Genomic DNA, 26953 nt, shown 5'->3' with positions numbered 1-26953 from the left:
TGATACTTAAGCATTTGGCAAGAAGTCAGCATTTCAGAGAGCACTTTAAAATGTTTTGGTTTGGGAGCTAATGCAGCATTCCCCACTTGTCAACATAAGCAGCCCAGGCAAAAAGCAAAGCTCATTTCCCTCAGTACTAGTCAGAGGTTATACTCTGTTGCTGATCCAATCTTACCCACGAGGACTGTAGAGACTGGAGGGATTGGTGAGTAGGAAAATTCCATCAAGTTCAGGCTACAGTAAAAGACTATTAAAGCTCCTACAGGACAGCAATGTGCCTTAGCAGAGAAGGGGTTAAACTGAGTTATCTGATACTGTAAAGTGGACAAGTACAGCTGGGTTATGACGCAATCCTCAGCGCACAGGCAGTCCAATAACTAAAATGCTCAAGAAAGAAAACAAATACAGAGCATGAAGGCCACAACCCCACCAAAACCGAAGCCAGATGCGAGATGCCTCATGTGAGGAAGTCGTTTTCTTCTCCGAAACACTAATGCCTAGGCTTCTGATGAGGACTTAATGGTGAGTCACATTTTAATTTCAAAAGAAAGAAACAGGAATTAAATTGGCCTCATAGTGCTTGTTGTCTTCAGGCTTAAATTTTCATTTCCTTGATTCTTAAGTTCTGGTTTTTTTCCTCCAAGACTTAACAAACATGGGAAGAGTGGTTTCAGTTTTAATTTGGGGTGGCAAGGATGAAGAATATATTTATAAAGTTCAATCTATGATTTATTTTTCTATAAATTGTAAAGTAACCCTTGACTAACAATTTTCTAACATAAAATGTGCTTATATTATACTCTAGTTTATCAGCTACCTAAAGATTATTAGGTTAATAAGTCCCATTTTATGGAAAAATTGTGAACTTGCAACTGAATAGAGAGATTTAGACTAATGAACCATAACATGTCCTCATGCTGAAAAAAATATTTTAAAGTAGTAAACTCAGTATTTACTATATACTGACAACTTTAAAGTATTAGCACAAACCACAAAAAATTGTCATGGAGGGGGGGTGTATAAAAATAGCAGATACCTGCAATTTGATTGCTTTTTCTAATAAGAAAGGGGAGGGCTTTCTCTGTCTTTGGCTCCTGTCATGTGTACAAAGGCAAAAAGATGTCACGGCACTGCATGGTTTTATATGGTAGAGGGGCTCCTAGTAACACTTACTCGTACTGAGCTCAGAGGTTATAGCCCTCCACCTTTAAAGACTTCATACTCATGCTATCTGATCACCAGATGTTCCAAACAGCCAAATGACACAGGGAAAATCTCTTTAAGTCTCTGTCTTACCAATCTGAAAATGAGTTCAGCAAGTTTCAGGGACAAGATGACTTGTCTAATAAAGGGCAAGGATACTGCTCAGAGGAAATAACCATCAGCTTCAAATCTATTGCCTTGTCTTTAGCATACAATGATCGGGTCCAAGAAAATGTGTGATTTACGCATGGACAGAAGTGAAGTGCGAGACTTGGTGGAACAGGTTAGCCCTTTAGCTGCATGTTTACATAACAAGGGCAGTAATAGCATTTACAGAAAACAGTCAGTATTATTGAAACTCAAAAGCAAGCAAGCTTTGCAGATAAGCAGCTAAATCTTGATCTACTGAGACCTTGACTGGCATTATTTGTGTGGGATTTAACTTTTTAATCTGCTTCACCTCTGTCCCCTCACCTACTGTTTAAGTTTAACAAACAACAGCAACAAAAAATTAAGGTTGGTGTACCTGGCACACAGTGGATGTTCAATTAAAAACTGAATTTTCTTCCCATCCTTTGCACTATTAACTCAGTAAGAGAGGGGCAGTACTACCAATAGCAACATCAACACAAAATTACCCAACCTGTGCAATCAAACATGGAGAAAGTTACAAAGTAATTTGTGAAACTAAGGAGAAATGTAAACTTATATGTCAACTTACAGACTAGATAAGTCCTACAGAAAGCTGAACCCTGGGCCAAAGCACATGTAGTGAACAGCTATCACCCAGGTCCACTGAGTGCAATCTGCCCTGTGTGACCTGCACAATCTGGTCAGTCCTTCTGGACTCAAAGGAATGAACCTGGAGTTCACAGTTAGGCCTGTATCCGTAAAGGTGGTGGCTGTACACAAAAAGAAATGAGAGGTAGACACGAGAGTGAAGTGTGTTGATTTACCTGCTCAGCCAACATATTCATAGATTATGTATGTATGTATGTATGCATGCATGTATGTATGTATGTATATAAAAAAAAAATCCAAGAAGGAAACAAAAGATGCTAGAGCCAGAGGAGCCAGACATGGACTAAGGAGCTTTTTCCATGTTGTTTAATTACTTCCTCAACGTGATAGTCTTTTTTGGTATTAATATTGTTCAGTATACTTAGAATTAACAAACACAATTTTAAATTCTTCTATTAGAAAAGACAGTTAAATATATTGTATCCAGAATGTTCAAACTTTTTTCCTTAGGATTCCCTTTCACTGTTAAAGATCACAGAAGACTTGTAAATAAGAGCTTTTGTTAGTATGTCCATTCAGATCTTCTATGTTGCAAACTAAAATTGTGAAAAGTTCTAAAATATCAATTGTAATGCAATTTAAAAGAGCATCAAGTATTAACCTAAACAGTATGTGTTCAAAAAGATTTTACATAGAGAGGTGACAGTCTATATTGTGGCACATCTATTTAATACCTGGTTTACAAAAGGCAGGCAGTTCTCAGATCCACGGACCATAGAAATGGCTCAGAATGCTGTCTTCGCTAAAGAGTGGTGAAGATCTAACTTCACACAAGTAATCAGATGAGAGAGGAGTGCTCTGGCCTCTGGAGTTCCTTTTCTGATACCAGAAGGCAGCAACAATGGTTTCCTAAAGTATGACTGCAACATGTCACTGAGTTCCACATACAAATACCTTATATTTTGTTACACTGAAATCCTTCGGTCTTAATGCTAAACAGATCTTTTACTCGTGTTTCTTAGGCTAATCATTTGGAGAATAAACATTCATGGAGAATTTTCTAAGTCTAGATGTCCATTCCACCATGTTAAAAGCAGAATTGACATGGTTACTAGTACCTTGTCTCAGTATTGGGAAGTTTTAGCTCATGAAGGCAAATTGTAATTTTCTATAATTCTGCTATCTGAAAGAAGCTGATTAAATGAACTGGGCAAGAGTATGCAACCCAGATGAATAAGTTACAGCCACAGTTAACAACATGGACAATGTGTAGGACACAGATGCAAATCTGTTGCAACAATCAGAAGACATTCAAGTGCTTTCAAATTTGAAACTTAGTGAGTATTTAGGTTTTCAGCTTACACACACACACACACACACACACATACACACCCCTTACAATTAAAGTGTATGAAAACATTTAAAAAAAAATCAAACACACAGAAATCTGAAACACTGCTGGTCCCAAACATTTAGAGCACGAGAGATTTAAACTGTGCATGTAAAATCAGATTTTGTGTGTGTGTGTGTGTGTGTGTGTGTGTGTGTGTGTGTGTGTGTGTGAAGTAATAATACAAAAGTCACAAAAGATTACAGGAGAGGTGGCTCACTGTGTAAAGGCACCTACTACCTACCACTCCTGAGGACCCTAGTTTGGTTCCAGAACCCACATGGCCAAAAAAAAAACCAGACTCCCATGAGTTGTCCTCTCCCATACTGTCACTGTGCATATACGCTGCCCTACTCCATCAATAAATTAATGTGATAAAAATATTTTTAGAAAATCAAAATTTTGTATCTGCATACACATACCACATGCAAATCATAAACTTTTAGGAATATATATATGTGTGTGTAACTATAAAAACAGAAAAGTAAAAGCTGGAGAAGACAAGATCTAGACCCTAGGGAAAGAAGAAAAGCATGGAGGGTCAAAGGCAGGCCGCTGGCTGCATGAATATACTCACAATCACAGGACTGGCTTTTTGTGTTGTTGAGTTTGAAGGAAATAAAAATTAACAATTAGTTACCATGCTTGACCACTTTGATAAGAATGCACAATAAATCATGAGCCATAATTATTCTAGTTTATATCCAAAGATATCTACACCATTAATCTCACTTACAGGATGTGACAATTTACAAAGGAACACATTAAAACTCTCAAGGTTCTGAACAGACTCGTCATGTGATAGCTAAGTGCGTAACTTGCCTGCAGTGATGTGAACACATTCGTGCACAAGGCAGCAAACACTGAGCTGCTGCTGTCTGTCACACATTATGCACAGCCTTCTTCCTGAGCAGTGGGTTACAGGAAGTCCTGCACTCACGCTGCTCACCTCTGGGACTCTGGTATTCATACCAATGGGAAGAGCTTGAAAATATTATCAAATTTTTAAGATGTATTTATTTTATATGTGTGACTCTTTTGTTTGCATGCATGTATGTGCACCACATGTGTGTCACTGCCCCCGGATATCAGAAAATGGAGTTGGATACTCTGGAACTAGAGTTTATAGATGGCTTTGAGCTACCATGTGGATGCTGGGAATAGAAGCTAAGTCTCTGAGAGAGCTATAAATAATGGAGCCACCTCTTCAACTCATTACTTTAAATAATTAAGAGATATGTAAAAAAAAATACACATAGGGAAGTGGTAGAGACCACAGTAGGAATGTAGCTGCTGCACACTGCTAAGAGAAAAAGCTCCTGAGAAGGTGTCTTGTGACCTGAGATCAGCACGCCTGCAGCTACACAAAGGTCAGAGACACAATCACAGACAGACAGACACCAGGGCTCCAATTACCTTTGCTCTTTCAATTTTTGTTCTTTTTACATTTCATCCCTACTAGAGTGACAGTACAGAAGCAAACCCAGCCAGTTATTCCTGTTATTTCTGTGTAGTGTCTGATGAACTTAGGTTCCTGTAAACCCTGACATGGCCTCTATCAGTTCTCAGGGACCCAAAACCTTCAGGAGTTTGAGACAGACTGAAAACATGCATCCGCTCCATTCAGCTGGCACAAAATGACAGAACCTTGAGAATTAGGAAGTTAAACTTTCGATTTTTAGTTTGAATTTTTGTTGACAGGACCAAAAAACCACCTAAATAGCTAATAAACTCCACCTAAAAGAACTACCCAAGGTATCGAGTATCTACTCCCTTGCTTTTTCTCCCTGCCCCCATACTGCACTATTCCACAAGTCAACTTTGTCAGTAGCACTCAAGAACTATATACAAAAACCTGCCTCACTTGCCCTGTGCAGTCTGGCCAAACTCACACATGGCAGAGTAGGGGCTTCTTCCAACCATCAGGAGAACAGTGGGGATTGCGCAGGCTGAGGAATTTAGCAGAGACAGGGACCGGCCATGTTTTACCAGTGTTTCCTCCACCAGGCCTCTCTAGCTACTTGACACTGAGGCAGCACATGCAAGTTAGATGCAGCAGGGACTCCTGAGAGAAGGACAGAGATGCATGACAGGGATCAGCATGCACCTGTGGGGATGTCTCGACACACCAAGTTTCTCCTATCTGTCTGCCTCCTGCACAAACTTGGGATATTCTAGATCATCCAACATTCATGATACTACCATACAGGGTTACCATAGAGAACAAACTAGGGGAAAGGATTATTTTAGCTGAACACAATGTTGCCAACTAATTAAGGCTTTAAAACATCAACAACCTTAATTTTGTTCTTGGTTCTAGGACACAGTAGGTGCACACTTTGAATCATCTATTCAAGCTTTCTTCTTTTTTTTTTTCAGCTAAATGATTGTATCCATATTCCAAAACTTCTCAAGAATTTAAAGGTTCACAGTTACAATTCATCTATTCATTCTAATTATTACAGAAAAAAATTGTTTTTTTCCATCCACCCTCTTGTCAATTATCTGAACCAGTTCTGTATTTTTGCTATTATTAACAGTACTTCAATGACCCACGGGCTCATGTTTCCTGATACACATCAGCAAGAATGCTGCAGTCTCCCCCTAGAAGTTGAAATATTCCCCCATAGGATAGGTAAATGCTTATTCTTACCAAATAGTTCCAATTCACTTTCCAAGGTGATACACTTGAGAAACATAATGCTAAGTGTTATTTCTAGTCCTAAAACTATATTTTTAAAAGTCCTGAACAGTTCTTACAAAGGTAGTCATGGACATATAAGCTGAAATAATTTATTTCTAAAAGGGAGAAGAAACACGAAATCAGAACAGGGCTCCCTCTGGGTGGAAGATGGGAGACCAGGGAGCAGCAGGGCTGAGATGCGGCCTGGCTCTGCACTCCTTATACTGTTCTTCAGGTTGTATTATATAAGTTAATGACTTCCCCACTGAACAGAAAAGCCATTTGGAAAGCAAACAGCACTGTATGTGTGTACGATACTATTTGTCAAAGACTGGCAGCTGTGGCTGTAGACAGAATATGGTGAGCACAAAAGACAGACCAAGACACGGCAGTAACTAGGGGCGAGGCAAGATTAACGCCGCTGCAGTCGACACGTGTGTGAGGTCAGTGGCTCCTGGACCTCTCAGGACACAGACTGAACGACCCAGAGTTAGACAGTAAACTGAAGGGATGATGCAGGGAAGAAAGAAGGGAATGCCATCACAGACCAGGACCACAGGAACTCTGAGCTCCAGGCAGGCATGGACCCTATCAGAGCCTTTGGTTGCCTTATTCTCAACATCAAGGGCACTGACTAATAACTGGCATCAATAGAATATCTTCGCAAGGAAGGGAATTTTTGCTTCATAAATGACAGCATTAGAAAGGTTTCACATAATGCAGTCATGAAGTTTCAAATAGTGGGGTATACAGAGAAGCTGTGGGCTAAGGGGTATCTGTAGCACCTACGTGACCCCAGCGGTTGAGGCCTTGTACCTCCTGGACACTGCACACGGGACCAATTCTGCTCTTGGTGCATGAGTAACAGCAGAGAGCAGTCTTGGGACTGAGGGAATCAGTGGTTTTTCACAGTGGGGGGTGCTGTTCTGTACTATGCCTGGAGGAGGAACAAACTGGACACAGCAAGGCAAGCCTGGCTCACTGGAAAGAGTGAAGCTGCCAGTGAACTCTAACAGGAGAGGTACCTGAGGCACGTGCGGAAAATGCAGGGTCAACAGATCTATCTAGTCAGGAAGCCGGTTGCCTGATTAAGACTACCCTTTCAAACTCAATCAACTAACCAGGAAAAGAGCACGTGAGAAATGTTTAAAATCCCACTGAGGGCTTTTCAGACTAGTTTGTTTAGACAAGCAAACCAGTGCAGAGGAACTTGCTCCAACATACTGACTGAAGTTAGTGTGCCTAAGAGACTTAACACAGCTTTCAGCAATCCAGAAAGAAAAGAAACCACTTTCAGCACTGCCACTGGGGGAAAAGCTCCCTCAACCTCATGACTGAGGATATACATTGGACTGATCTTTTCTCCTTCTATGATACCTTAGGTTAAGCAGTTAAACTAGGCACTGAGTCCTGGTAGTCAGACTTTGTGAAATTATCTATGACAAGATATATTTGGGGCCGGAGAGATGGCTCATTGGTTAAGAGTACTCGCTGGTCTTCCAGAGAGCACCTAGGTTTGATTCCCAGCACTGACATGGTAACTCCACAACCATCTGTAACTCCAGTTCCATGGAATCTGACACCCTCTTCTGGCCTCCATGAGCACCAGGCACACGATGTACACACATGTGTACGGGTAAAATGTCCACAAACATAAATTTTTAAAAAATTTTTTAAAGAGGGAACTTTATTATTTCAGATTGGGAATCTGGTTCAGCAGGTAAAGGCACTTGCTACCAAACCCAAGATCTAAGTTCCCACCCTGGAGGCAAAGGAAAGGAGAGCACTGACTTCAGCAACTGTCTTCTGACCTCCTCAGGCACAAAGCGGCATGTGTGGTGGCACTCTCTAACACACACACACACACACACACACACACACACACACACACACACACACACATGAGTTTTGGGTCTCTAGGTTTTCTATTCTGAGTAAGATTATGGACTTTGAAAACATTTATATCTTGAGGGAAAGATTTATATCTTAAGTACCTAGGCAAAGCAAGGTACTCAAAATATAAAAGAAAGCACTAGCATCAGAAGAAAAATTTGGAGGAGGTAAGTACAGGCAATCCTTACTACAAACATATATTTTTTAAAAAGAAAAGAGGAGTAAAAGAAAACCTTTTCTGGCTAGTTTCACAAAATCTAAAGGAAGGTGGGGATAATGGCTCAGTCAGTAAAGCACCTGCATACAAAACATGAAGATCTGAGTTCAGATCCCCCGCACCACACAAATGCAGGGTGGGCATGGCAGCGTGGCTGTAATCCTGGTGCTTAAAAAGCTCACCAGCATCCCCAGGGGCAAGCTGGCTAGCTAGCATGCTAGTCAAATCAGTGCGCTCTCAGTTCAAATGAGAAGACACCAGATGTCATCCTCCAGCACACACACACACACACACACACACACACACACACACACACACACACACAGAAACACTCACACATAGACACACTCATACACACACTCAGAGACATACATACATACAGAGACCCATACACATGCACACATGCATACACAGACACACTCATACACAGAGAGAGACACACATACAAACACAGACAGATACATACACACACGCACATACACTATGTGCCTATACACATACCCAAAAAAAGGGTTCAAGGAAATCATAAGCATGAAATACATGTTACAGCTATAGCTACAAACAGAAAGGAGGGCCTATCATCAATATTTTCACACACAAACACTTTCTCAAGGCAATGGTGAAATAGCATCTGGTAGCTGCCATGGAGCATAGCAAGATGAAGACTGCTTTCTCATCCTGAAGATACTTGAATGACCCTATTAAAATCTACTAGAAAGGCAGGATATATAATACCAAATGGGTGCTGGGAAGAGATATCTAGTTCAACAGTGAATCCTACTCTGTAGGTCAAGGATTAGGAAAAAAGTCAGTCTTAGATTAAATGCACCCTGAGCACCACCTTTAGGCTGTGGAAAGATGTACTTTCCACACTTCAATTCTACAAATTTTCAAAGGAGTATGTTTGTTCTCTTATCACATGATATACTTAATAAAACATTCGTTTAAGCATTGCTCAATTTACAAGCTAGTGTCATAATATAATCTATTAAAATCAGAGGTCACTGGTCCCTCCAACAAGGGTCAATAATTTGAACAGGGAGAGAGCGCACAACACCTCAGGGTTAAAAGTATATGGGAACTGCATCTGTACACTGTTTCTATTCCCACTAACTGTCCTAGGCATTTATATTCTTTCCCTTTGGCTATCTAATCCTGAATCTTAAACATACACGCACTCAGTGGTTGCTATTAGCTAGAGTGAAAGTCATTGCTTTCTCGGAAAGAGAAACCTCTTTTCTACCCATACAACCAAAGGCTGTCCACTGATGGCCTAAGTGCCACAGCTGGAAGGTCTGAGTGCAACTGCATAACTGAGAAAGGCAAACACCATCTCTCTGGGGCCAAAAGAGGTCAGAGATTCATTTCCTTGCATGGCTCTAGAGAATAGGGCCCTGTGTTCCAAAAACAATACTTCTGGGAGGGGGAAAAAAAATCAAGAATCCAGGATGCTTAGCCTAGTAGTTCCAGAGAGAGTAATCAGACCTAGAACCTCTGAAGGCAGTACTACATACTCCCCCGCCCCGTGCCAGTCTCATCCAAGACTGGGCTAGCACTGACTGCTGAATGAGAGCACAAAGCCCTAAAAAGCCCTAAAAGCATAAAGCATTTCACTCTTAACTCCTGAGTGCTACTTTCCTGTAACAAGAATGGAGGAGCCATCAGAAGTGAAGACTCCCATCACACACCCCCCACACACACACACACAGGGGTGGAAAGTGCTGGGCTACACACCCAGGTAAGCTCAGGGCACTGTACAAAGGGTCTCCTGTGCTTCCTGAAGTCCTGTATCTCAGTGCAAAAGAATGTCAACCTAAATAAATATGCAGAAGCAAGAGAAACCAAGAGGCTGGGAGACAAGGCCTTGCAGAGGCGTTTGCCTGTTGTTAGTGTACTCACTAACTGAGACGTTCCCACTGACTCACACACTGCCAGTGCCAGGTGTTTGATGCTTACAGAAACAGGAACCCTCTGAGGTAGCTACTGTGCTCTCAATTTAGAGATGCAAACTCGGATAGACAGAGGCACTTGGCATATATTACAATATCAAAACTATTAAGAACTTGAGCCACACTTCTAACCAAAACTCACTGCACCTCCCATGTATGCGTTCATTCAATCATTATGTTGGATAGTCTGTCCACTATTCCAACAGAGCAGTAAATGATGTGCTCATCTTTAGTGATAATGATGTATTCCATAGACGCTTAAGGTTTGGTAGCAAAAAGACACCTAAATTATCTTCTTGTATCAGAGAGACATCACATCTATCCACCATTAAGCAGCCATTCCAGTTCCAGCAGTTATTGCCATGTCTAAAGAAAACCACGGAGTACTACTGGCACCTAGTGGATAGGGATCAGAGCTGCGGCTGAAGATGTAACTGCACAAAACAGACTATCAACAAGGAGCTAGACACCCACCAAATTGTTTAGTCCAAGGCTAAAAAATACTGACTAGTATAAAAGTAACAAGCTAAATTCCACCACAGCACCACTAAGGCTATCCAGATATGATTTATGGTGTAGAGGTCAGCAGTGTATTGCCATTTTACAGCCTCCAGGGCAGTGGTTCTCAACCTTCCTAATGCTGTGACCCTTTAATATAATTCCTCATGTTGTGGTGACCCCAAACCATAAAATTGTTTCACTGAAGCTTCATAACTTTAATTTTGCTACCGATATGAATTGCAATATAAATATTGGATATACAAGATATCTGACATGCAGGATATCTAATATGCAACACCAACACCACCCCCAGGGGTGGAGAACTGCAGCTCCAGAGCTTCATGTTCAGAGGACAGCAGGGCCATGCTCTGGAGGGCACAAGTGCCTGCATCTCATCTCCACACCCCACCCTCCTCCACGAGCATCTCCCGTGATCTGTAGACATAATCACAAGACACAGAACACAAAAAATTCACAGATGGGCCGGATGTGGCAGACTTTCATGTGTTTGCAAGTTCCACTAAGTGTGTTTGGGGAAGTGGTTAGAATTACAACATTAGGTTTGGACACTATCAGTTTACTGTCCACACGAATCTTGCTCCTGTCCCTTTGATTGTCTTGCACATAATCAAAGGTTGACTGCATACCATTTTTTCTTCCTGAATTTTGAAGTCTGGACTAGAAGGAAGTCAAGACAGACTCAAGTTTATGCTTGGTGGAAGAGTAAGTTCTTAGGGGTCTGCCAATCAGCCTAAGAGCACACAGGTATTTCTCAAGAGAGAGCTAACAACTCCCCATGACAAGAGATGTGGATCACTGAACTGGAAGGCCACAGTGGCCAAGAGCTAGACAAGTCAGGCTAGGCCTATCCAAGGCTCACATCTACCAACACAGAAAACTGGCCAGAGACGAGAAGCAGCAGCCAACCGGGCTTCCTCTTGCCGGGGAACTCAGGGAATTCATGCAGTCTCCCAATTTATACAGCAGCTCTGAGTTTCTCCTGCAGCAGAGTCTTAGACATTAGCATGGGAGGTGGGGGCTGAATCGAAATCAAAGTCAACAGGACATCTGTAACAGTTTTAGAAGCTGGCAGAGAAAAGGGAGGCTTTCTATACAGTAGTGCCTGGAGGATGACAAGAGAAACTGAAGGGATTCAACACCTCACAGCATAAACACAAAACAGCCAACCCGTTTATGAATGTAAATGCATGCCTTTTCAAAAGAGAAAGGCTGCCTCCTAAAAGGACTCCAGGAAACTGAAGGACCCATGTGCATGCACATGCATGCATGCATGCACACACGCTAGCTACGTGCCCCCTACACTATCTCTATCACAATACCCTTCGTGCCTTTCCTCATCTCCTAAAGCCAATTCACATGCCAATCTTTGTTATCACACACTGAGGAAGGCTCCCCTGTTAACATGTTTCCTGAGGCTATATAGGTTCTTCCTCCTTCACTGAGGCCCCTCACAACTCTAAAGTGCCACTGTATTCAGCCAGCTAGCTTAGCAGCTCCCTTAGAGGTCTCTGAGACTAGCGGTTTCCACAGCAAACATGGTTTGACGTCTGCAGTAAGCAAACGAATGGATGATCTTGGGATCTTGGCAGAGTAATGACTGAACACACACGAGGGCTAGGTGCCACCGTTCAGCAGGAACACAGACTTTCAATAGCAGGTCTTAACAAAGGAGGCAGAGGTCAGAACACAGGCCAGCTGAGGAAAGAGCAAGAAACTTCGAACTGAGATCCGCAGTGGCTTCTGGGGCATGTGCGGCCAAACCCTGAATAGCCTCAGCACTTAAGGAAGTAAAAGGAGTCCTCCTTCTGGGCAAGGGCGAAAAGAAGGTTTCCACTGGCTCAGCAGGAGAAGACACAAGGAGGCCATGAAGAGTGTGGAGTGTGGCTAGAGAAGCTCTCGTGAGACCCCAGCAGACAGCCAAGCAGAAGACTTTCTGAGAAATGGGAGCATGGCAAGGCAAACCGTGTCTCTTCCCTGAAATCACTTACAACACTCCACTGTCTGTCTGTGCCTCAGAAGCAAAGACGACTGTTTACACCCCCTCGGCGCCACAATATTGGGCAAGACAAGTCGGGACAAAAGGTCAGGGTATGAGCTCCAAAATACCCAGAAAAGGCTAGAAATTTGAGGGCAGACCCAAGGGGTATAAAATTCAATTAACTAATTTAAAATACTTTTAAAACAATACTGTAGTGTATCTAAAAACAAAATTCCTCAGAAACCACTTAGAATAATGACACCAAAAGACAGGGGCATAGTACTGAAAGGGAGAAGCCAAAGGAAAGTGAGAAAATCTAGAATTGTACAGACCTGTACCACTGTAAACACCTTTCCTATTTTCTATTAATGTGACAGTCAGAGGGCTAGAGACACGGCTCTGCAGTTAAGAGCACCTGCTGGTTTTGCAGAGGACTGGAGTTCAGTTCCGAGCATCCACATGAGGCAGCTCCAAAAGATTACATACCCTCTCCTGGCCTCCACTGACACACACATGCACACGAGAACACACTCATGCACACAGCAATAAACAAACCTGTTGAAAAAGAATCAGGTGAAAGACAAATATTTATTGGAAGCAACTTTTATTAAAGCATTTTCATGCCCGGACTAGAAAAAGGCAGGAGGACACATGATTGTTCCTGTGAAAGAGGTGAACAAAGAACAGGATGAAAGGGCTTATCATAAGGAGATATTGATAAGGTGGGATGTGAAAGCAAATCCATCACTTTCAGGCTACGTGCATATGGTACATGTGAAGTGTGAACTGGTTTCGTCAGCAAGGCAGAGTGTGCAGTTAGCAAAGCGCGTGCTGCGTCAGCCAGGGAAGGTGTTCAATCCCAGGGCCCAGGTAAGAAACCATGCACACCACCACACCTATAATCCCAGTGCGAGGGAGGAGAAAGGCAGATCCCTGGGACTCCGTGGCCATTCAGCATAGTCTACTTGGCAAGCCCCAGGTCAACAGGAGACATGTCTCAAAAAACAAAGGGTGTCTGTCTCCTGAGAAAAAGGTTGGCACCCAAAGCTGATCTATAGCTTACATGCACACGCATGTGCACATACATACAGATATACCAAAGCCCCAATTATTTCTGGTTCATTCAATCTGTGTCATATTTGATTCATAGTTTAATAAATATAATAAAAAGATAAGCTTTGCCTAAGGTCAATAATGTGCTAAACCTCAGGCACCCATTCTCAATCAGCAAATGCTGCATGCTACCATCAATCATGCACACCCTTCCTATATAAAGACCTTAATCTCTTCATTAAAACAATCTCAAGATCTTTCAGGAATGTTCTAGTAAATAAAGATGAGCACTATCACTTGTTCTCAAGCAGGCTTCTGTATCTACAGTCTAAGAGATAACAAAATTGTTCAATGATGATGATGGTGAAATTATTAATAAACAAACTAAGAAGGAGCCTAGATTTGGAGATAACCTACCTGGTTATACCATCCTGATTGTAGTCCCTATATAGAAAATACATATCTTTTTATCCTCTCCACAGTTTATTGAATATTTCTTGTATACTTTAAGAATAAATAAACATGCCACTCAGAGATCCCTGGGTCAGTCATCATGCTAGACTCCAGGACCATACAACCTATGTTCTCACTGTAGCAGGATCCCCAGGTGATGTGTATGTGTTACAGCTTGAGAAGCTAGCCCAAGTGAAATCAAATTCAACCACTTTTTTTTTTTTGCTAAATTTACCGTCTTCCTATAAGACAGTGCACAAAGCCCACATAGCAGTCTCCCTGATGAACTGTTTAAACTAGGGGCAGCTCTGTTCCCATGTGGCAATGCTTGGGAACAACGGTCACAGACTTGCAGGGAAGGAAGGATGGTGGTATGGCATTTAGTAGGTATAAGTCAGGAATGATGCTACATATTCTACAAAATGGCAACAGAGAAAGGGCTTGAAAAATAAGGAATACCAGCCGGGCGGTGGTGGCGCACGCCTTTAATCCCAGCACTCGAGAGGCAGAGCCAGGCGGATCTCTGTAAGTTCGAGGCCAGCCTGGACTACCAAGTGAGTTCTAGGAAAGGCGCAAAACTACACAGAGAAACCCTGTCTCGAAAAACCAAAAAAAAAAAAAAAATAAGGAATACCAACATTAAACCTACAATTTCCTGGCAAAAACAATATATTATGAAATAAACCTATATCCTAAACACTTCATGGCAATACACTCAAAGTAGTTGCTCAGTTTTACACAAGAGTTTGCAATCAGCATAGACAAGCAAGAGTTAATACAATAAAAACAACAAACACACATGCTGAAATATTTCACAGTGATGCAGGCTAAATTATCAAAGTGTATTCTTGGGGCTGGAGTGACAGCACAGCAGTGAGGAGAAAACGCTGCTCATACGAAGGAGCCAAGTTCAGTTCCTAATGTATCAGGCCGTTCACAATCACTTGTAACTCCAGATCCAGGGGGATCTAACACCTTCAGTCAGCACCAGCATTTTCATGTGCATGCCAGCTCGCGCGCGCTCTCTCTCTCTCTCTCTCTCTCTCTCTCTCTCTCTCTCTCTCTCTCTCTCTCTCTCTCTCTCACACACACACACACACACACACATACACACACACTTCAATTTTTTAAATAATTTAACTTTTTAAGAAAAAGTAAAACTAAAAGAAGTTTTTTGGGTTTTTTTTCAAATAAAAACTGCATGATATACAGTGAATTTAATTCATTTTTCTCTTGTAACACAAGACTCTAAATGATGAAATTTAGGGCACTTCAAGATGAGGACTCTCTAGGTTGAACTGCTTCTGTAAAAGAAGACCTTACTTAATAAAGACAAAAAAATTAAGGTAGCAGGGAAATATTGCATGTGTTATCAAAATGCTAAGAAGGAACTATTTCTCTTCTTCAGAGAAAGAATTAAGACACATAATGTAGAGGGTAGTACACATACACAAGCAAAACTATAAATACACAGAAAATGAGGAATGGGCTTAGAGGTAAGCACACTTTTGATATGATAAAACCTATTTCTGGAGTAAGCACTGTTTTGGACAGGCAACAAAGAGCCCTAAAGTTACATACAGTCCTCAACTTGACAATAATGGCACATGATCTCACACTCTTACAATGCTCTAAGGAACAAATGTAAGCAGCCTACACCACATTCAATCAATCACCACCTTTCATTCTTTCTTGCTGTTAGGGGGCAGGGTATCAAGAGAGGGCAAACTACATGTTCTCCCTACTTGACTTGCCTTTGGGCTGCACAAACCCCATACTTTGCTATGAATTTTATACCAAGACATGGAAGTGATGGTAGACACAGGCTGAAGGATTTCATACCATTTATTCATTCCTGTTCACCTAAATCTGTGAAACAAAGAAGGGTTCCACCTAAGACAGGGTGAAGACATGCTATGAATATCGAGTTTCAAGAAGGGCAGTCACTAATCCTTGGGGTTTTTTTTTTTGGTTTTTGTTTTTGTTTTGTTTTTTTTTGGTTTTTCAAGACAGTGTTTCTCTGTGTAGATCTGTAGTCTGTCCTGGAACTTACAGAGATCCACTTGCCTCTACTGGGATTAAAGGCGTGGCCACTACTGCCTGGCTCACGTAATCTTTCTTAAATATAGCATTTGTAATACATGAAACACTCTGTACATTCCTAATACCTAAAGAACCTCCACTACACAAAGTCAGCCATACTATCTAAAGGACCAGCACACCCATGAACGGGGCTGCTGGCAGACCTGTGTACACTGGCTCAAACACCCACTTCCACTTTTCAGTTACCTCGAGGGGCCCTCAACGTCTCCCACTGCTATGATACCTACTCTCTGCTCTTCAGTGGGCTAAGGTAGTAAGAGAAGGTGAATCACCCAGGGGAACGCAAGGGCAGGGAAAGCAGCAGTGTCGGTCACACTCTTTCTCTTTCATTATGTTCTTATTTCACACTCCTGCTCACAGTTAACACCAAGATATGACCACTTCCTTTTTGTGTGTGGGGACTTGATGCTCTAGTAGGCCTCCCTTCATCAGGACATCAAATCATCTTCTAAAGACAAGATAAGACTGTTCAGATATTCGACGATCAAAGTAATGTCTTTGTCGTCTTGTCTATTTTTTCTTCCTTTTAATAATAAATATTTCTCACATAACATACCCTGATTACGCTTTTCCCTCCCTCTACTCCTCCAAGTTCTGCCCCATCCCGACCCACTCCATTTCTGTCTCTCAGTGTAAAACAAACAGGCTTCTAGGGAATAATAGGACAACAAAATAAAATACGGTAAGATTTCTTTAAAAAACTATCACATCGGAGCCAGACAAGACACACAGAGAGAAGGAAAAGAGCCCAAGAGAAGGCACAAGAGTCAGAGATCCACTCATTCATGTACTCAGGAATCCTATAAAAACACTAAACTGGAAGCCATATTACACACACACACACACACACACACACACACACACACACACACATACACACACACATACATACACACACACATACATACACACACACATACACACACACACACACATACACACACACACACACACACACACACACACACACACACACACACACACGTATGCTGAGGACCTGATGTAGACCTGTGCAGGCCCTGTATATGCAGCCTCAGTCTCTGTGAGTTCATATGAGCATTAATAAGGCTTATTTAGAGGACCTTTTGTTCTTCATGTCCTCATCCCCTCTGGCTCTTATGCTGTTCCAACTCCTCTTCAGTTGGGATCCCTGAGCTCTTAAGGGACCTCCCTTGATGGACACAAGAGAAGAGAGAGAGAGAGAGAGAGAGAGAGAGAGAGAGAGAGAGAGAGAGAGAGAGAGAGACAGAGAGAGAGAGACATGCCTGGTTGTGAGTCTCTATATTTGTTCCCATCTGCTGCAGGAGGAAGCTTCTCTGATGGTGGCTGAACAAGGCACTGATCTAGGAGTATAGCAGAATGTCATTAGGAATCATTTTATCACTATATTTCTTTTCTTTCTTTCTTTTTTTTAGACCAGTATTATTTAGTTTTCTCCTAGGTCCCTGGGCTATCTAGTCTCAGGTTCTTGTCATCAAAGTGGTGTTGGTATGGGTTCCATCTCATGGAGTGGGCCTTAAATCAAATCAGATATTGGTTGGTTACTCCCACAAGCTTCGTGCCACCACTGCCCTAGCATATCTCAGGCAGGACACCACTGCAGATAAAAGGGTTGTGGCTTGGTTGGTGTTTACATTTCTCCTTTGGTAGCATGTGGAATACTTCCTGTACCAAAGGCACTAGAACGTAGCAGTGAAGGCTCTGTGTAGGCAACAGCTGGACTTCTCCATGTTCAATGCTTCTGGTACCTTTAGGTTAGGGAATTTTCTTCTATGATTTTGTTGGAAATATTTTCTGTGCCTTTGACCTGGGTTTCTTTTTCTTCCTCTATTTCTATTATTCTTAGATTTTGTCTTTTCATAATGTCCCAGATTTCCTGGATGTTTTGTGCCAGTAGTTTTTTAGATTTAACATTTTCTTTGAATGATGTATCTATTTCTTCTATTATGTCTTCAATATCTAGAATTCTCTCTTCCATCACCTGTATTCTGTTGGTGAAGCTTGCCTCTGAGATTCCTGTTCAAGTTCCTAAATTTTTCATTTCCAGATTTCCCTCAGCTTGGATTTCCTTTATTGATTATATTTCTACTTTCAGGTCTTGAATTATCTTACTCATTTTCTTCTACTCTTTGTGGTTCCATAGATTTCTTTAAGGGATCTAGTTCCTCTTTAAGGACCTCTATCATATTCATAAACACTATTTTAAAGTCTTTTCCTTATGCTTCAGCTATGTTGAAGTATTTAGGGGCTGCTGTGGTAGGGCTCTGGTAGAGACATATTATCCTGGCTGTTATTTATTGTGCTTTTAACTGACATGTAGGAATCTGGGGGTGGGGATACTGTAATTCTAGGTGCTGCTATCTGGTCCTGTCTTTGTTGTGTGGATGTTTTGTTCCTTGGCTTCTGTTTCCTCTCTGGTTCTTAAGAGTGTGGTGGCTGTGTGTTGCCTGGTAGGAAATGCTTTTAGGGTCCTGATAGGTGAGGCCACTGGGGGTTCTAGGTAAAATGTGTTTCTGGGTATTGAGAGCTGACACTTCATTCAGAATGCAGATGGGATGTGGGGGTTAAGGGGACCCACGGGAAGGAAGAAAGCAGGGTGTTACACCAAGATCTGCTTAGTCCCCTGGGACTGGTGACAAGAGTGTGAGGAAAGGCCACGGCGGAAGGTCTGCTATTGTCCTGGACATTAGACTAGGAGATTGGACACGGAGGAATGGAGGGAAAGATGAGGATCTGCAGTTAGCCAGCTTGCTTCCCAGCCTCGAATGGCCTATGGTTTCCCAGGAAGACCTTAACTGCTTGCTGGATTTGGAGGCTGGGGTAAAGCCATTAGTAGTGGGAGGGAGGTTAGATTTGTATGATGGACTACAGAGGAGGGAAGGGGGTATAGGGAGGCCTCAGCAGGTGGTCTGCTACAAAGCTAGGGATGAGACTGGGGGATTAGACTTGGAGGGGGAGGTAAAGATCTGTAATTAGCCCGTTTCCTGGGTCAGAGTTGTGACCTTGTCTATTTCTTAGGCAATAGATAATCCTGCCTTTTGGTCTAAAGAATTGACTTTACTTTTCATAGATGCCTTCCTAGATACTGTCGCATATTTTGAAGTTGATCATTGATCCTCCCTACAGAAAGGCTAAACACTCTTGAGCTAGCTATACCCACAGATGTATCCCATACAATATAAAAACATTTAAATGTTTAAGGGCTTTAAAGCTGTTGTCAATAATGTTTTTACAAATTATATTAGGATGAAATGTGCCTGGTGTGAGCCTTTGGTATATTAACATAGGACAAAGGAAAAGAAGACATCTCCTCCACCAGCAGGTCTCAGACCACTCTATCCCCAAACAGACATTTACCTGTGACCACTGCAGACCTGCCAAGTATGTGGGGAAGGACCAAGCAAATCACAGATACTCATTCTCATTCCATTACCAAGCCTACTTAATTCAAGCCAGCCCCTCCCAGTCAAGTCAAAGGGAGGGTCCAGGAAGGCATTGTCTGCGAGTGTGAGCACAGAGTCTCTGCACCTACAGGAACTTAGAGCAGATACTTTTTCTGCTATGGGGGTGGGAGTTTCAACAACCAGACATACTACAACTCACACATTCATGTAAGTCCCAAGACACCAGGAAAATTACTTTACACAGTATCTACAGAGAAGGGAATTGTGTCTGTCATGAAATCATTTCGGGGAAAAATGTTACTGTTCTATTTATACTGACCTCTATAACCTAAAAGGAAAAGAATTTGACTCTCATTAAATCATTTCAGGAAAATTCTACTTCACTACATAATTATACATCATGCAGTTCAACTCTCTCTCCTTGAAAATTGCATCTACAACTTCAAAATAATCCCACAAATAAACAAGTGTCTGCTATGAATACTGCACCATTGTAGCTAAGAGGATGGTAACTGAAGACACCAAATTAAAGCCATGAATACACATCAGTATGTGGTGATGTTGTGTTCCCCAATGTACTGTGCACCCTAATAAACTTATCTGGGGTCAGAGAATAGAACAGCCACTAGATAGACATAGAGGCCATAAAATGGTGGCACACACACACCTTTAATCCTAGCATTCTGGAGGCAGAGAGCCATCCAGATTTCTGTGACTTCAAAGCCACAATGGAAACAGCCAGGCATGGTGACACCCACCTTTAATCCTAGCACTTGAGATCTCATGTCTTGCTTGGGAAAGACACACGCCTTTAATCCCAGGGAGAAATGGCAAGAAGCAGAAAGGTATATAAGGCATGAGAACTGGGAACTAGAGGTCTTTTAAGCCCTTAAGCTTTGAGCAGCAGTTCAGCTGAGATCTATTTGGATGAGGACACAGAGGCTTCCAGTTTGAGGAAACAAGATCAGCTGAGGAATTGGCAAAGTGAAGTCGGCTGTGGCTTGTTCTGTTTCTCTGATCTTTCAGTGTTCACCCCAATACCTGGCTTCGCATTTGTTTTTATTAATAAGACCTTTAAGACTCGTGCTACATCAGTATGAATTCACTCAAGCTCTGTGAAACTGGCTTTTAGACAAAACTTCATCTAACTGAAGGGACAAGTTATTGATAAGACTTTGTCGTGGAAAACAATGAAAAACTGGAAAATATGCTCATTGTCACTAATCACTTGCTATCAACTACAGCTTGGATGTTGAATGTCCCTAAAAGGTCATGTGTTCAAGACGTGTCCCCAGAGTGATGCTACTGGAAGGTGGTGGATAAAGGCTGAAGTTATGTCAAGGTCTTTAAGCCAGCAAAGGCCCCTTCCTTGAAGGAGACAACGTGATTCTAGTCTCTTTCTCTCCCCTCCTTTGCCTAGTCATAGGTCCAAATCAACAGGCCAAACAACCATGACCTAGAACCTCCCAAACTATAAGCCAAACAGATTCTATTCTTATTGAAATAAGAATATTTCAGGTATTTTTATAGTAACAGAAACTTTACTAACAAAATATGAAACCATAATATATGTGTAAGTACGTAAGAGTCCAACAAGACAGCAAACTCATTTGCAGAGCCGAGCACGCACAGCAGCGGCTTGAGGGGGAAGAGTTAATAAAAGATTGATTCCATGAAGGCAGTAACTTCAGGTAATTTTTCTTGCACAGGAGGTTTATACACTGGCAGGATCAAGTAACAAGATGTGTTTCTAGTTTTACCATAAGACATATGAAAGGAAAATACACAGGAAAAAAAAAAAGATATTCCTTTGAAGGAAGTAGTACACAACTGGTCCTATTGTATTTTTTTATATGGAATACAACTGAATTTCAAATTTCATGGTTACAATCCCCCCCCTTCTCACATTTCCTTATTTTACTGGCACAGTCTGCCACTCACTGTGTACAAAACATGCTGTCAGGCACCAGCAACATAAACAAGATACATCTGTAACCTAAGAAACACACCGTCCTCCACAATCTCTCTTTCCCACACTTATGGATTAGATGCAAGTACAGATGAGAGCTGTAATTCATGTCTGGTGTTCCAAGATTGCACATTTGTTTATCTCACAATTATCTCAACTACTTAATGCCCTAAATATTAGGCTAGTAACGTGAAGATTAAGAACATTCTCTCTCTTCTGAAGGAGGCACAACAGCCAGAGATGAGCCTTGTGACAGGAGAAAGGCACAGAACACGTGCGCATGCACACACACACACACACACACACACACACACACACACACACACGCACACACGCACACACACGCACACATGCGCGCACACACACACAGAAGGAACCCCACATTCCACCCACCACAGCTCAGTGTGGGACAGTAAAACTTCTTAAAGAAAATGGCATCCAACTGAATGCTCAATAATGAAGAGAAGCCTGCCAGCTATGAAGGTGGCAATCGATTTTCTACACAAATAGAAGTCTGTGTGAAGATCGACTGAATGGAGGAAAAACACAAAACAAGCAAACAGACTAAAAAGAAGTAGACGGACCCTGGCAGCACAGCAGAGATGGAGGATGCGGAGAATCAGGCCAAGGAGGACTTCCAGCAACTGGAGGTCAATGAGTCAGGACTCTTGCCTGAGGGCAAGGGTAGAAACCTGAGAGGCTTCCAGCAGGTCTAGATGATTCTCAGGCACACAATGAAAATATGTGCCCTGTGACCATGAGATAATCTTCTGAATAAATCTACCCTTTGCTGTCCTACATCAAAGCTTTCCCACTGATGAAAACTAGACAGGGCAACCCAAATTTCTGGTGCTACAAAGCACAGTGCGGCTCAATATCTACATACTATGAGCCATAAAAAGTAAGTCAGTCTGACTTTTCTTTATTTGTATAAAGACTGTGTGTGTGTGTGTGTGTGTGTGTGTGTGTGTGTGTGTGTGTGTGTGTGTGTGCATGAAGGACAGAGTTGCAGAATCAGTTCTTGGCTTCATCATGTAGGTTTCAGGGATCAGGTCAGTAGATTTGGCAGCAAGCATCCTTACCACAGAACCATCTCACTAGCTCTAACTTTGACTTTTAAAATTTTAGTTAAAACATAATTATATCACCTCCTCCAATTCCCTATGCTCATCCCTCCTCTCCTTTAACCACTGTCGTTATGTATACATAAAATGAATAAACACAAATAGGTCCTACTGAGTCCTGTATTTTTCAAAGTAAACTGTAATTAAGATTAACTATACATTTTATTTAATGAAATATTTCTTTTAAATGTGTCATTTCAAGATGTTTTATAAAAATGGTGGCATTTTACTTTCTCTTTCACTCTGCGCGATTTGGTGAACATTCTACTCCTACAGAGCACCCTCAGGATGCACAGTTGACATTTAAAATCCTAAGAAGCCAGCCTGACCATGGTGGCACACACCTTTAATCCCAGTGTTAGGATTCTGCCCCCACTCCAGCTGCATGGCCACACATGCTCAGTTCAGCAGCTAAGCAAGGGGTCTGGGGTCTTGCGTCTTACATCATCAGTGCGCACTGGTGATTATGTGCACGAGGCGTGGTCACCTAATCAGCATCAGCAAATGTGTGGCGTGGCTCCATAAGCCTACCTGCACCTTAAAAAGCTGGACACAGACTCCTCTCCCTCTCTGTTCTCTCCTGCCCCCACTAGCTCTATCTTTCTCTCTCTCTCTCCATGTGCTGCTTCTTCCCCAGGCCTGGTTCTTTTGTTCCCCCGTCCCCAATAAAGCTCTGATACTGGGTTTTGTCGTGCGTGGCTCGTGCCTCATGACCTTTCCACACGGTAACTAGCACCGCGTATCATTTTTTAAACCAGCACTTGGGAGGCAGAGGCAAGTAGACCTCTGTGAATTCGAGGCCAGCCTGAGCTACAGAGTTGAGTTCCAGGAAAGGCTCCAAAGCTACACAGAGAAACCCTGTCTCAAAAAAAAAAAAAAAAAAAAAAAAGGAATTGTGGATAAAATACACTGTTTTCATAGTTACTACTTTTCAAGCCTATATTCAAATTATTCAAATTAGTATTTCCTCAGACTTCAGAAGAAAGCATTATGTGGGAGGAAAATGCTACTCTCTGTGCTAATGAGAACTCATCACATGCTCAGTTACTCTTTCCAAGTGAACCAATTGAAGGAAGATTAAAAACTCCACAAGAGGGAGTAAATGGTTCAAAATCTTGGTGGGTTTCACTATATTCATGTTCCTCCACTTTATTAGCTATTAGTCACAAATGATTTGAAGGCTAGAAATTGTCCTTTAAGTAACTAGTCTGCTTCTCTATCCAGATCTTTGCCTCCAGAAGTTACAAGATGGCCAATTCAACCACCACAGAACCTCCAAATCAGCCCTGCTCCCGGAACACCCTTATCACGCAGCAGATCATTCCTGTGTTGTACTTTGTGGTCTTCATCACAGGGATCCTCCTCAATGGAGTATCAGGATGGGTATTCTTTTATGTGCCCAGCTCTAAGAGTTTTATCATCTATCTCAAGAACATAGTTGTGGCTGACTTTCTGATGGGCCTGACTTTCCCTTTCAAAGTCCTTGGTGACTCAGGCCTCGGTCCCTGGCAGGTGAACGTGTTTGTATGTAGGGTCTCTGCCGTGATCTTCTATGTTAATATGTATGTTAGCATTGTGTTCTTTGGGCTCATCAGCTTTGACAGGTATTATAAAATTGTAAAGCCCCTTTTGACTTCTTTTGTCCAATCAGTGAACTATAGTAAACTGCTCTCCGTGGTTGTGTGGATGCTCATGCTTCTCCTCGCTGTCCCAAACATCATCCTGACAAACCAGAGTGTCAAGGAGATTACGAAAGTACAGTGTATGGAACTCAAAAATGAGCTGGGACGGAAGTGGCACAAAGCATCTAACTATGTCTGCGTGAGCATTTTCTGGATTGTGTTTCTTCTACTAATCATCTTCTACACCGCCATAACGAGGAAAATCTTCAAGTCTCACCTCAAGTCCAGAAAGAATTCCATCTCGGTCAAAAGGAAGTCTAGCCGCAATATATTCAGCATCGTGCTTGTATTTGTGGTCTGCTTTGTACCTTACCACATTGCCAGAATCCCTTACACCAAGAGTCAGACGGAGGCTCATTACAGCTGCCAGTCAAAGGAAACCCTGCTCTACGTGAAGGAATTCACTCTGCTGCTCTCTGCTGCAAATGTGTGTCTGGACCCCATTATTTATTTCTTCTTATGCCAGCCATTTAGAGAAGTCTTAAGTAAGAAGTTACACATCTCATTAAAGTTCCAGAATGACTTAGACACTTGCAAAACCAAGAGGGGAAATACAGTCCACGAAAGCACAGACACTTTGTGAATCCCCATCCCCTTCCAAGTACTGTCCATGTTGTTACCTGATAATTAAGAAGTATAAATAAAATGCATGCTTATGATGATAAGTAACTTATCTAGCAGTATTATTCAACAGTAAGAATGAAGTTCGAAATAATCAGTGCAATGAAATTCAAAGTTTCCATATAAAAAGAAAGTCTGTGCATATCACAATGTTTTAGAAATGGAATGAATGGAGGGCTGTCCTGTGGTTTCTTGTCTATGTTCTTTCTAAACTAAACCCTTCTCTGCTATTAATTTGCTTCCTAGAAGACACCCAATCTTTCAAGTGTGCCTCCTAAATATTTTTCTATTAATGCTCATATCTACTTCATGTTTTACACTCTGTATGTACCAATAAACAAGTTGTCTTCAAAACCATCAGGGATTTTTTTTTTATTAGTAATCAATGTATGAAGGGACACCACCAGATTTCCTCACAACCGCACACGGGTCAGTATAGTATACTTAGTCACACTTCAGTGCAAGGGAGGTGGTTACACAGAAAATGGAAACATTCTACTAGTCTCTGACTTTCCCAAATGACTATTTCGTACACTCTAAGTCCTAGTAAGACTTTAGACCAACTGCAGCCAAAACTGAAACAGAAGGTTTCTGGGCTCTCCTAGGCATCATTTCCCACTTTCCACAGAGCTCCACGCTTCCAGTGATCAGTCAAGAAACTCTCAAAAAGAACACAGCTCACTTGTATGTGTTTGGCTAAATGCACATGGGGACTGGGAAGGGGACTGTGTTTATTATCCTTCCTAACTCCCACAGCCAGGGCAGATTTCCTCCTACTAGGCTACTGAAGCCAATGTGAGAGAGGAAGAAAGGTACTAAGTAAGGCTTGGGTCATGTGGGTTATCTCTCCAACCCCCATCCTCTTCTCCCTACAACATAGTGAACATGGTCCTCAGAAAGTCACTTTCCCCTGTAGGACCAAGCAATGCCTTTGTAACTACTATGCCACAGCAGACGACTAACAGGAAAGCGAGATGTTTTAGGAAACAACGTGTCAGGCAGATGAGATCAGAAACCACAGCAGAGGTGCAATCACTGCGTGCCAGAACTATTATTAAGTGCAGGGAAACAACTGGGCAAAGGGGCAGAGCACTGGCAACAGGGATTAACCTAAGCACGCTTCCGACACCACTGTAGCTAAAGAGGCCACAGGGGACACCACACAGGTGCTTCTGTAGATGAAGCTACAACAGAGTGCCCACAGATGCTCAAACGGCCACATGAGCAGTGCCAGAAGACAGGAAAGAGAAAGAGGATGGTGAGCTGAGAGCTTGTGCCTCACCAAGAGTCTAGTCTTTCAGCTCTCGCCAACTGCTCCCTCATTTTTATAGGAACTGTGAAATCATGGGACTTTTACATTGCGGGGCCTTAAGTCAGATCAATTACTGGTTGGCCACTCTGACAAGCTTTGGGCCGCCACTGCACTGGCCTGTCTTGCAGGCAGTAAGCACACCAGTGTACCGTTGAAAAAAAGTTTGTGGCAGGGTTGGTGTTAACATTCCTCTTCTGAGAGCACGCAGAGTACCTTTCTATACCAAAGACACTGGAACATAGGGGTGAAGGCTCCATGTAGGCACCAGCTCCATTTCTCCATGTTCAGTGAGCTGTGTGGGTGTTGTCTTCAGCAATGAGGCCTTGCTGTCAGTTTATAGAGAGCAATCCACAGTCTTGGCAACAGCCTGGGTTGTTTTGGGATTGCCGTGGGGCCTTTGGCCAACCACTCAATTACATGTTACCTAATCCTGGTACTAGAAGCTTCATTTGGTGACAAGAGATGGCCAGTGGGGACCCTGTCTCCCCCATTATTTGGCAATTTTGTTTAGAATGCCCTCACATATGTATATATTTTAGACAGTTTCTACTGTTTCCATACTACCCCTCAAATGCCCCTTAATTTTAGCTTTTTAGCTGTCTCTCCCCATATTCCCTCCCACAACCCCCTCTCCCACTCATCCCCACTGGATCCCC

General features: G+C 42.2%; 2 protein-coding genes across 10 annotated transcripts in view; one reads left to right on the top strand and one right to left on the bottom strand.

Annotated features, from left to right (window-relative positions):
* The window catches only part of Med12l (mediator complex subunit 12L), a 341599-nt gene that overhangs the window by 191573 nt on the left and 123073 nt on the right, over window positions 1-26953 (bottom strand). The gene's annotated exons all lie outside the window — the stretch shown is intronic.
* P2ry14 (purinergic receptor P2Y14) lies at window positions 79-25342 on the top strand. Its single transcript, XM_052732040.1, has 2 exons — window positions 79-522; window positions 23907-25342. The coding sequence occupies exons 1-2, from the start codon at window positions 520-522 to the stop codon at window positions 24945-24947; spliced, it is 1044 nt and encodes a 347-aa protein (XP_052588000.1). The 5' UTR covers window positions 79-519; the 3' UTR covers window positions 24948-25342.

This window comes from Peromyscus californicus, unplaced genomic scaffold (genome assembly GCF_007827085.1).
Source record: "Peromyscus californicus insignis strain IS unplaced genomic scaffold, ASM782708v3 Scaffold_9__1_contigs__length_137607984, whole genome shotgun sequence".
Taxonomy (NCBI): Eukaryota; Metazoa; Chordata; class Mammalia; order Rodentia; family Cricetidae; genus Peromyscus; species Peromyscus californicus.
The sequence above is the reverse complement of the archived record's forward strand: the minus strand, read 5'-3'. Positions and strand labels throughout refer to the sequence as shown.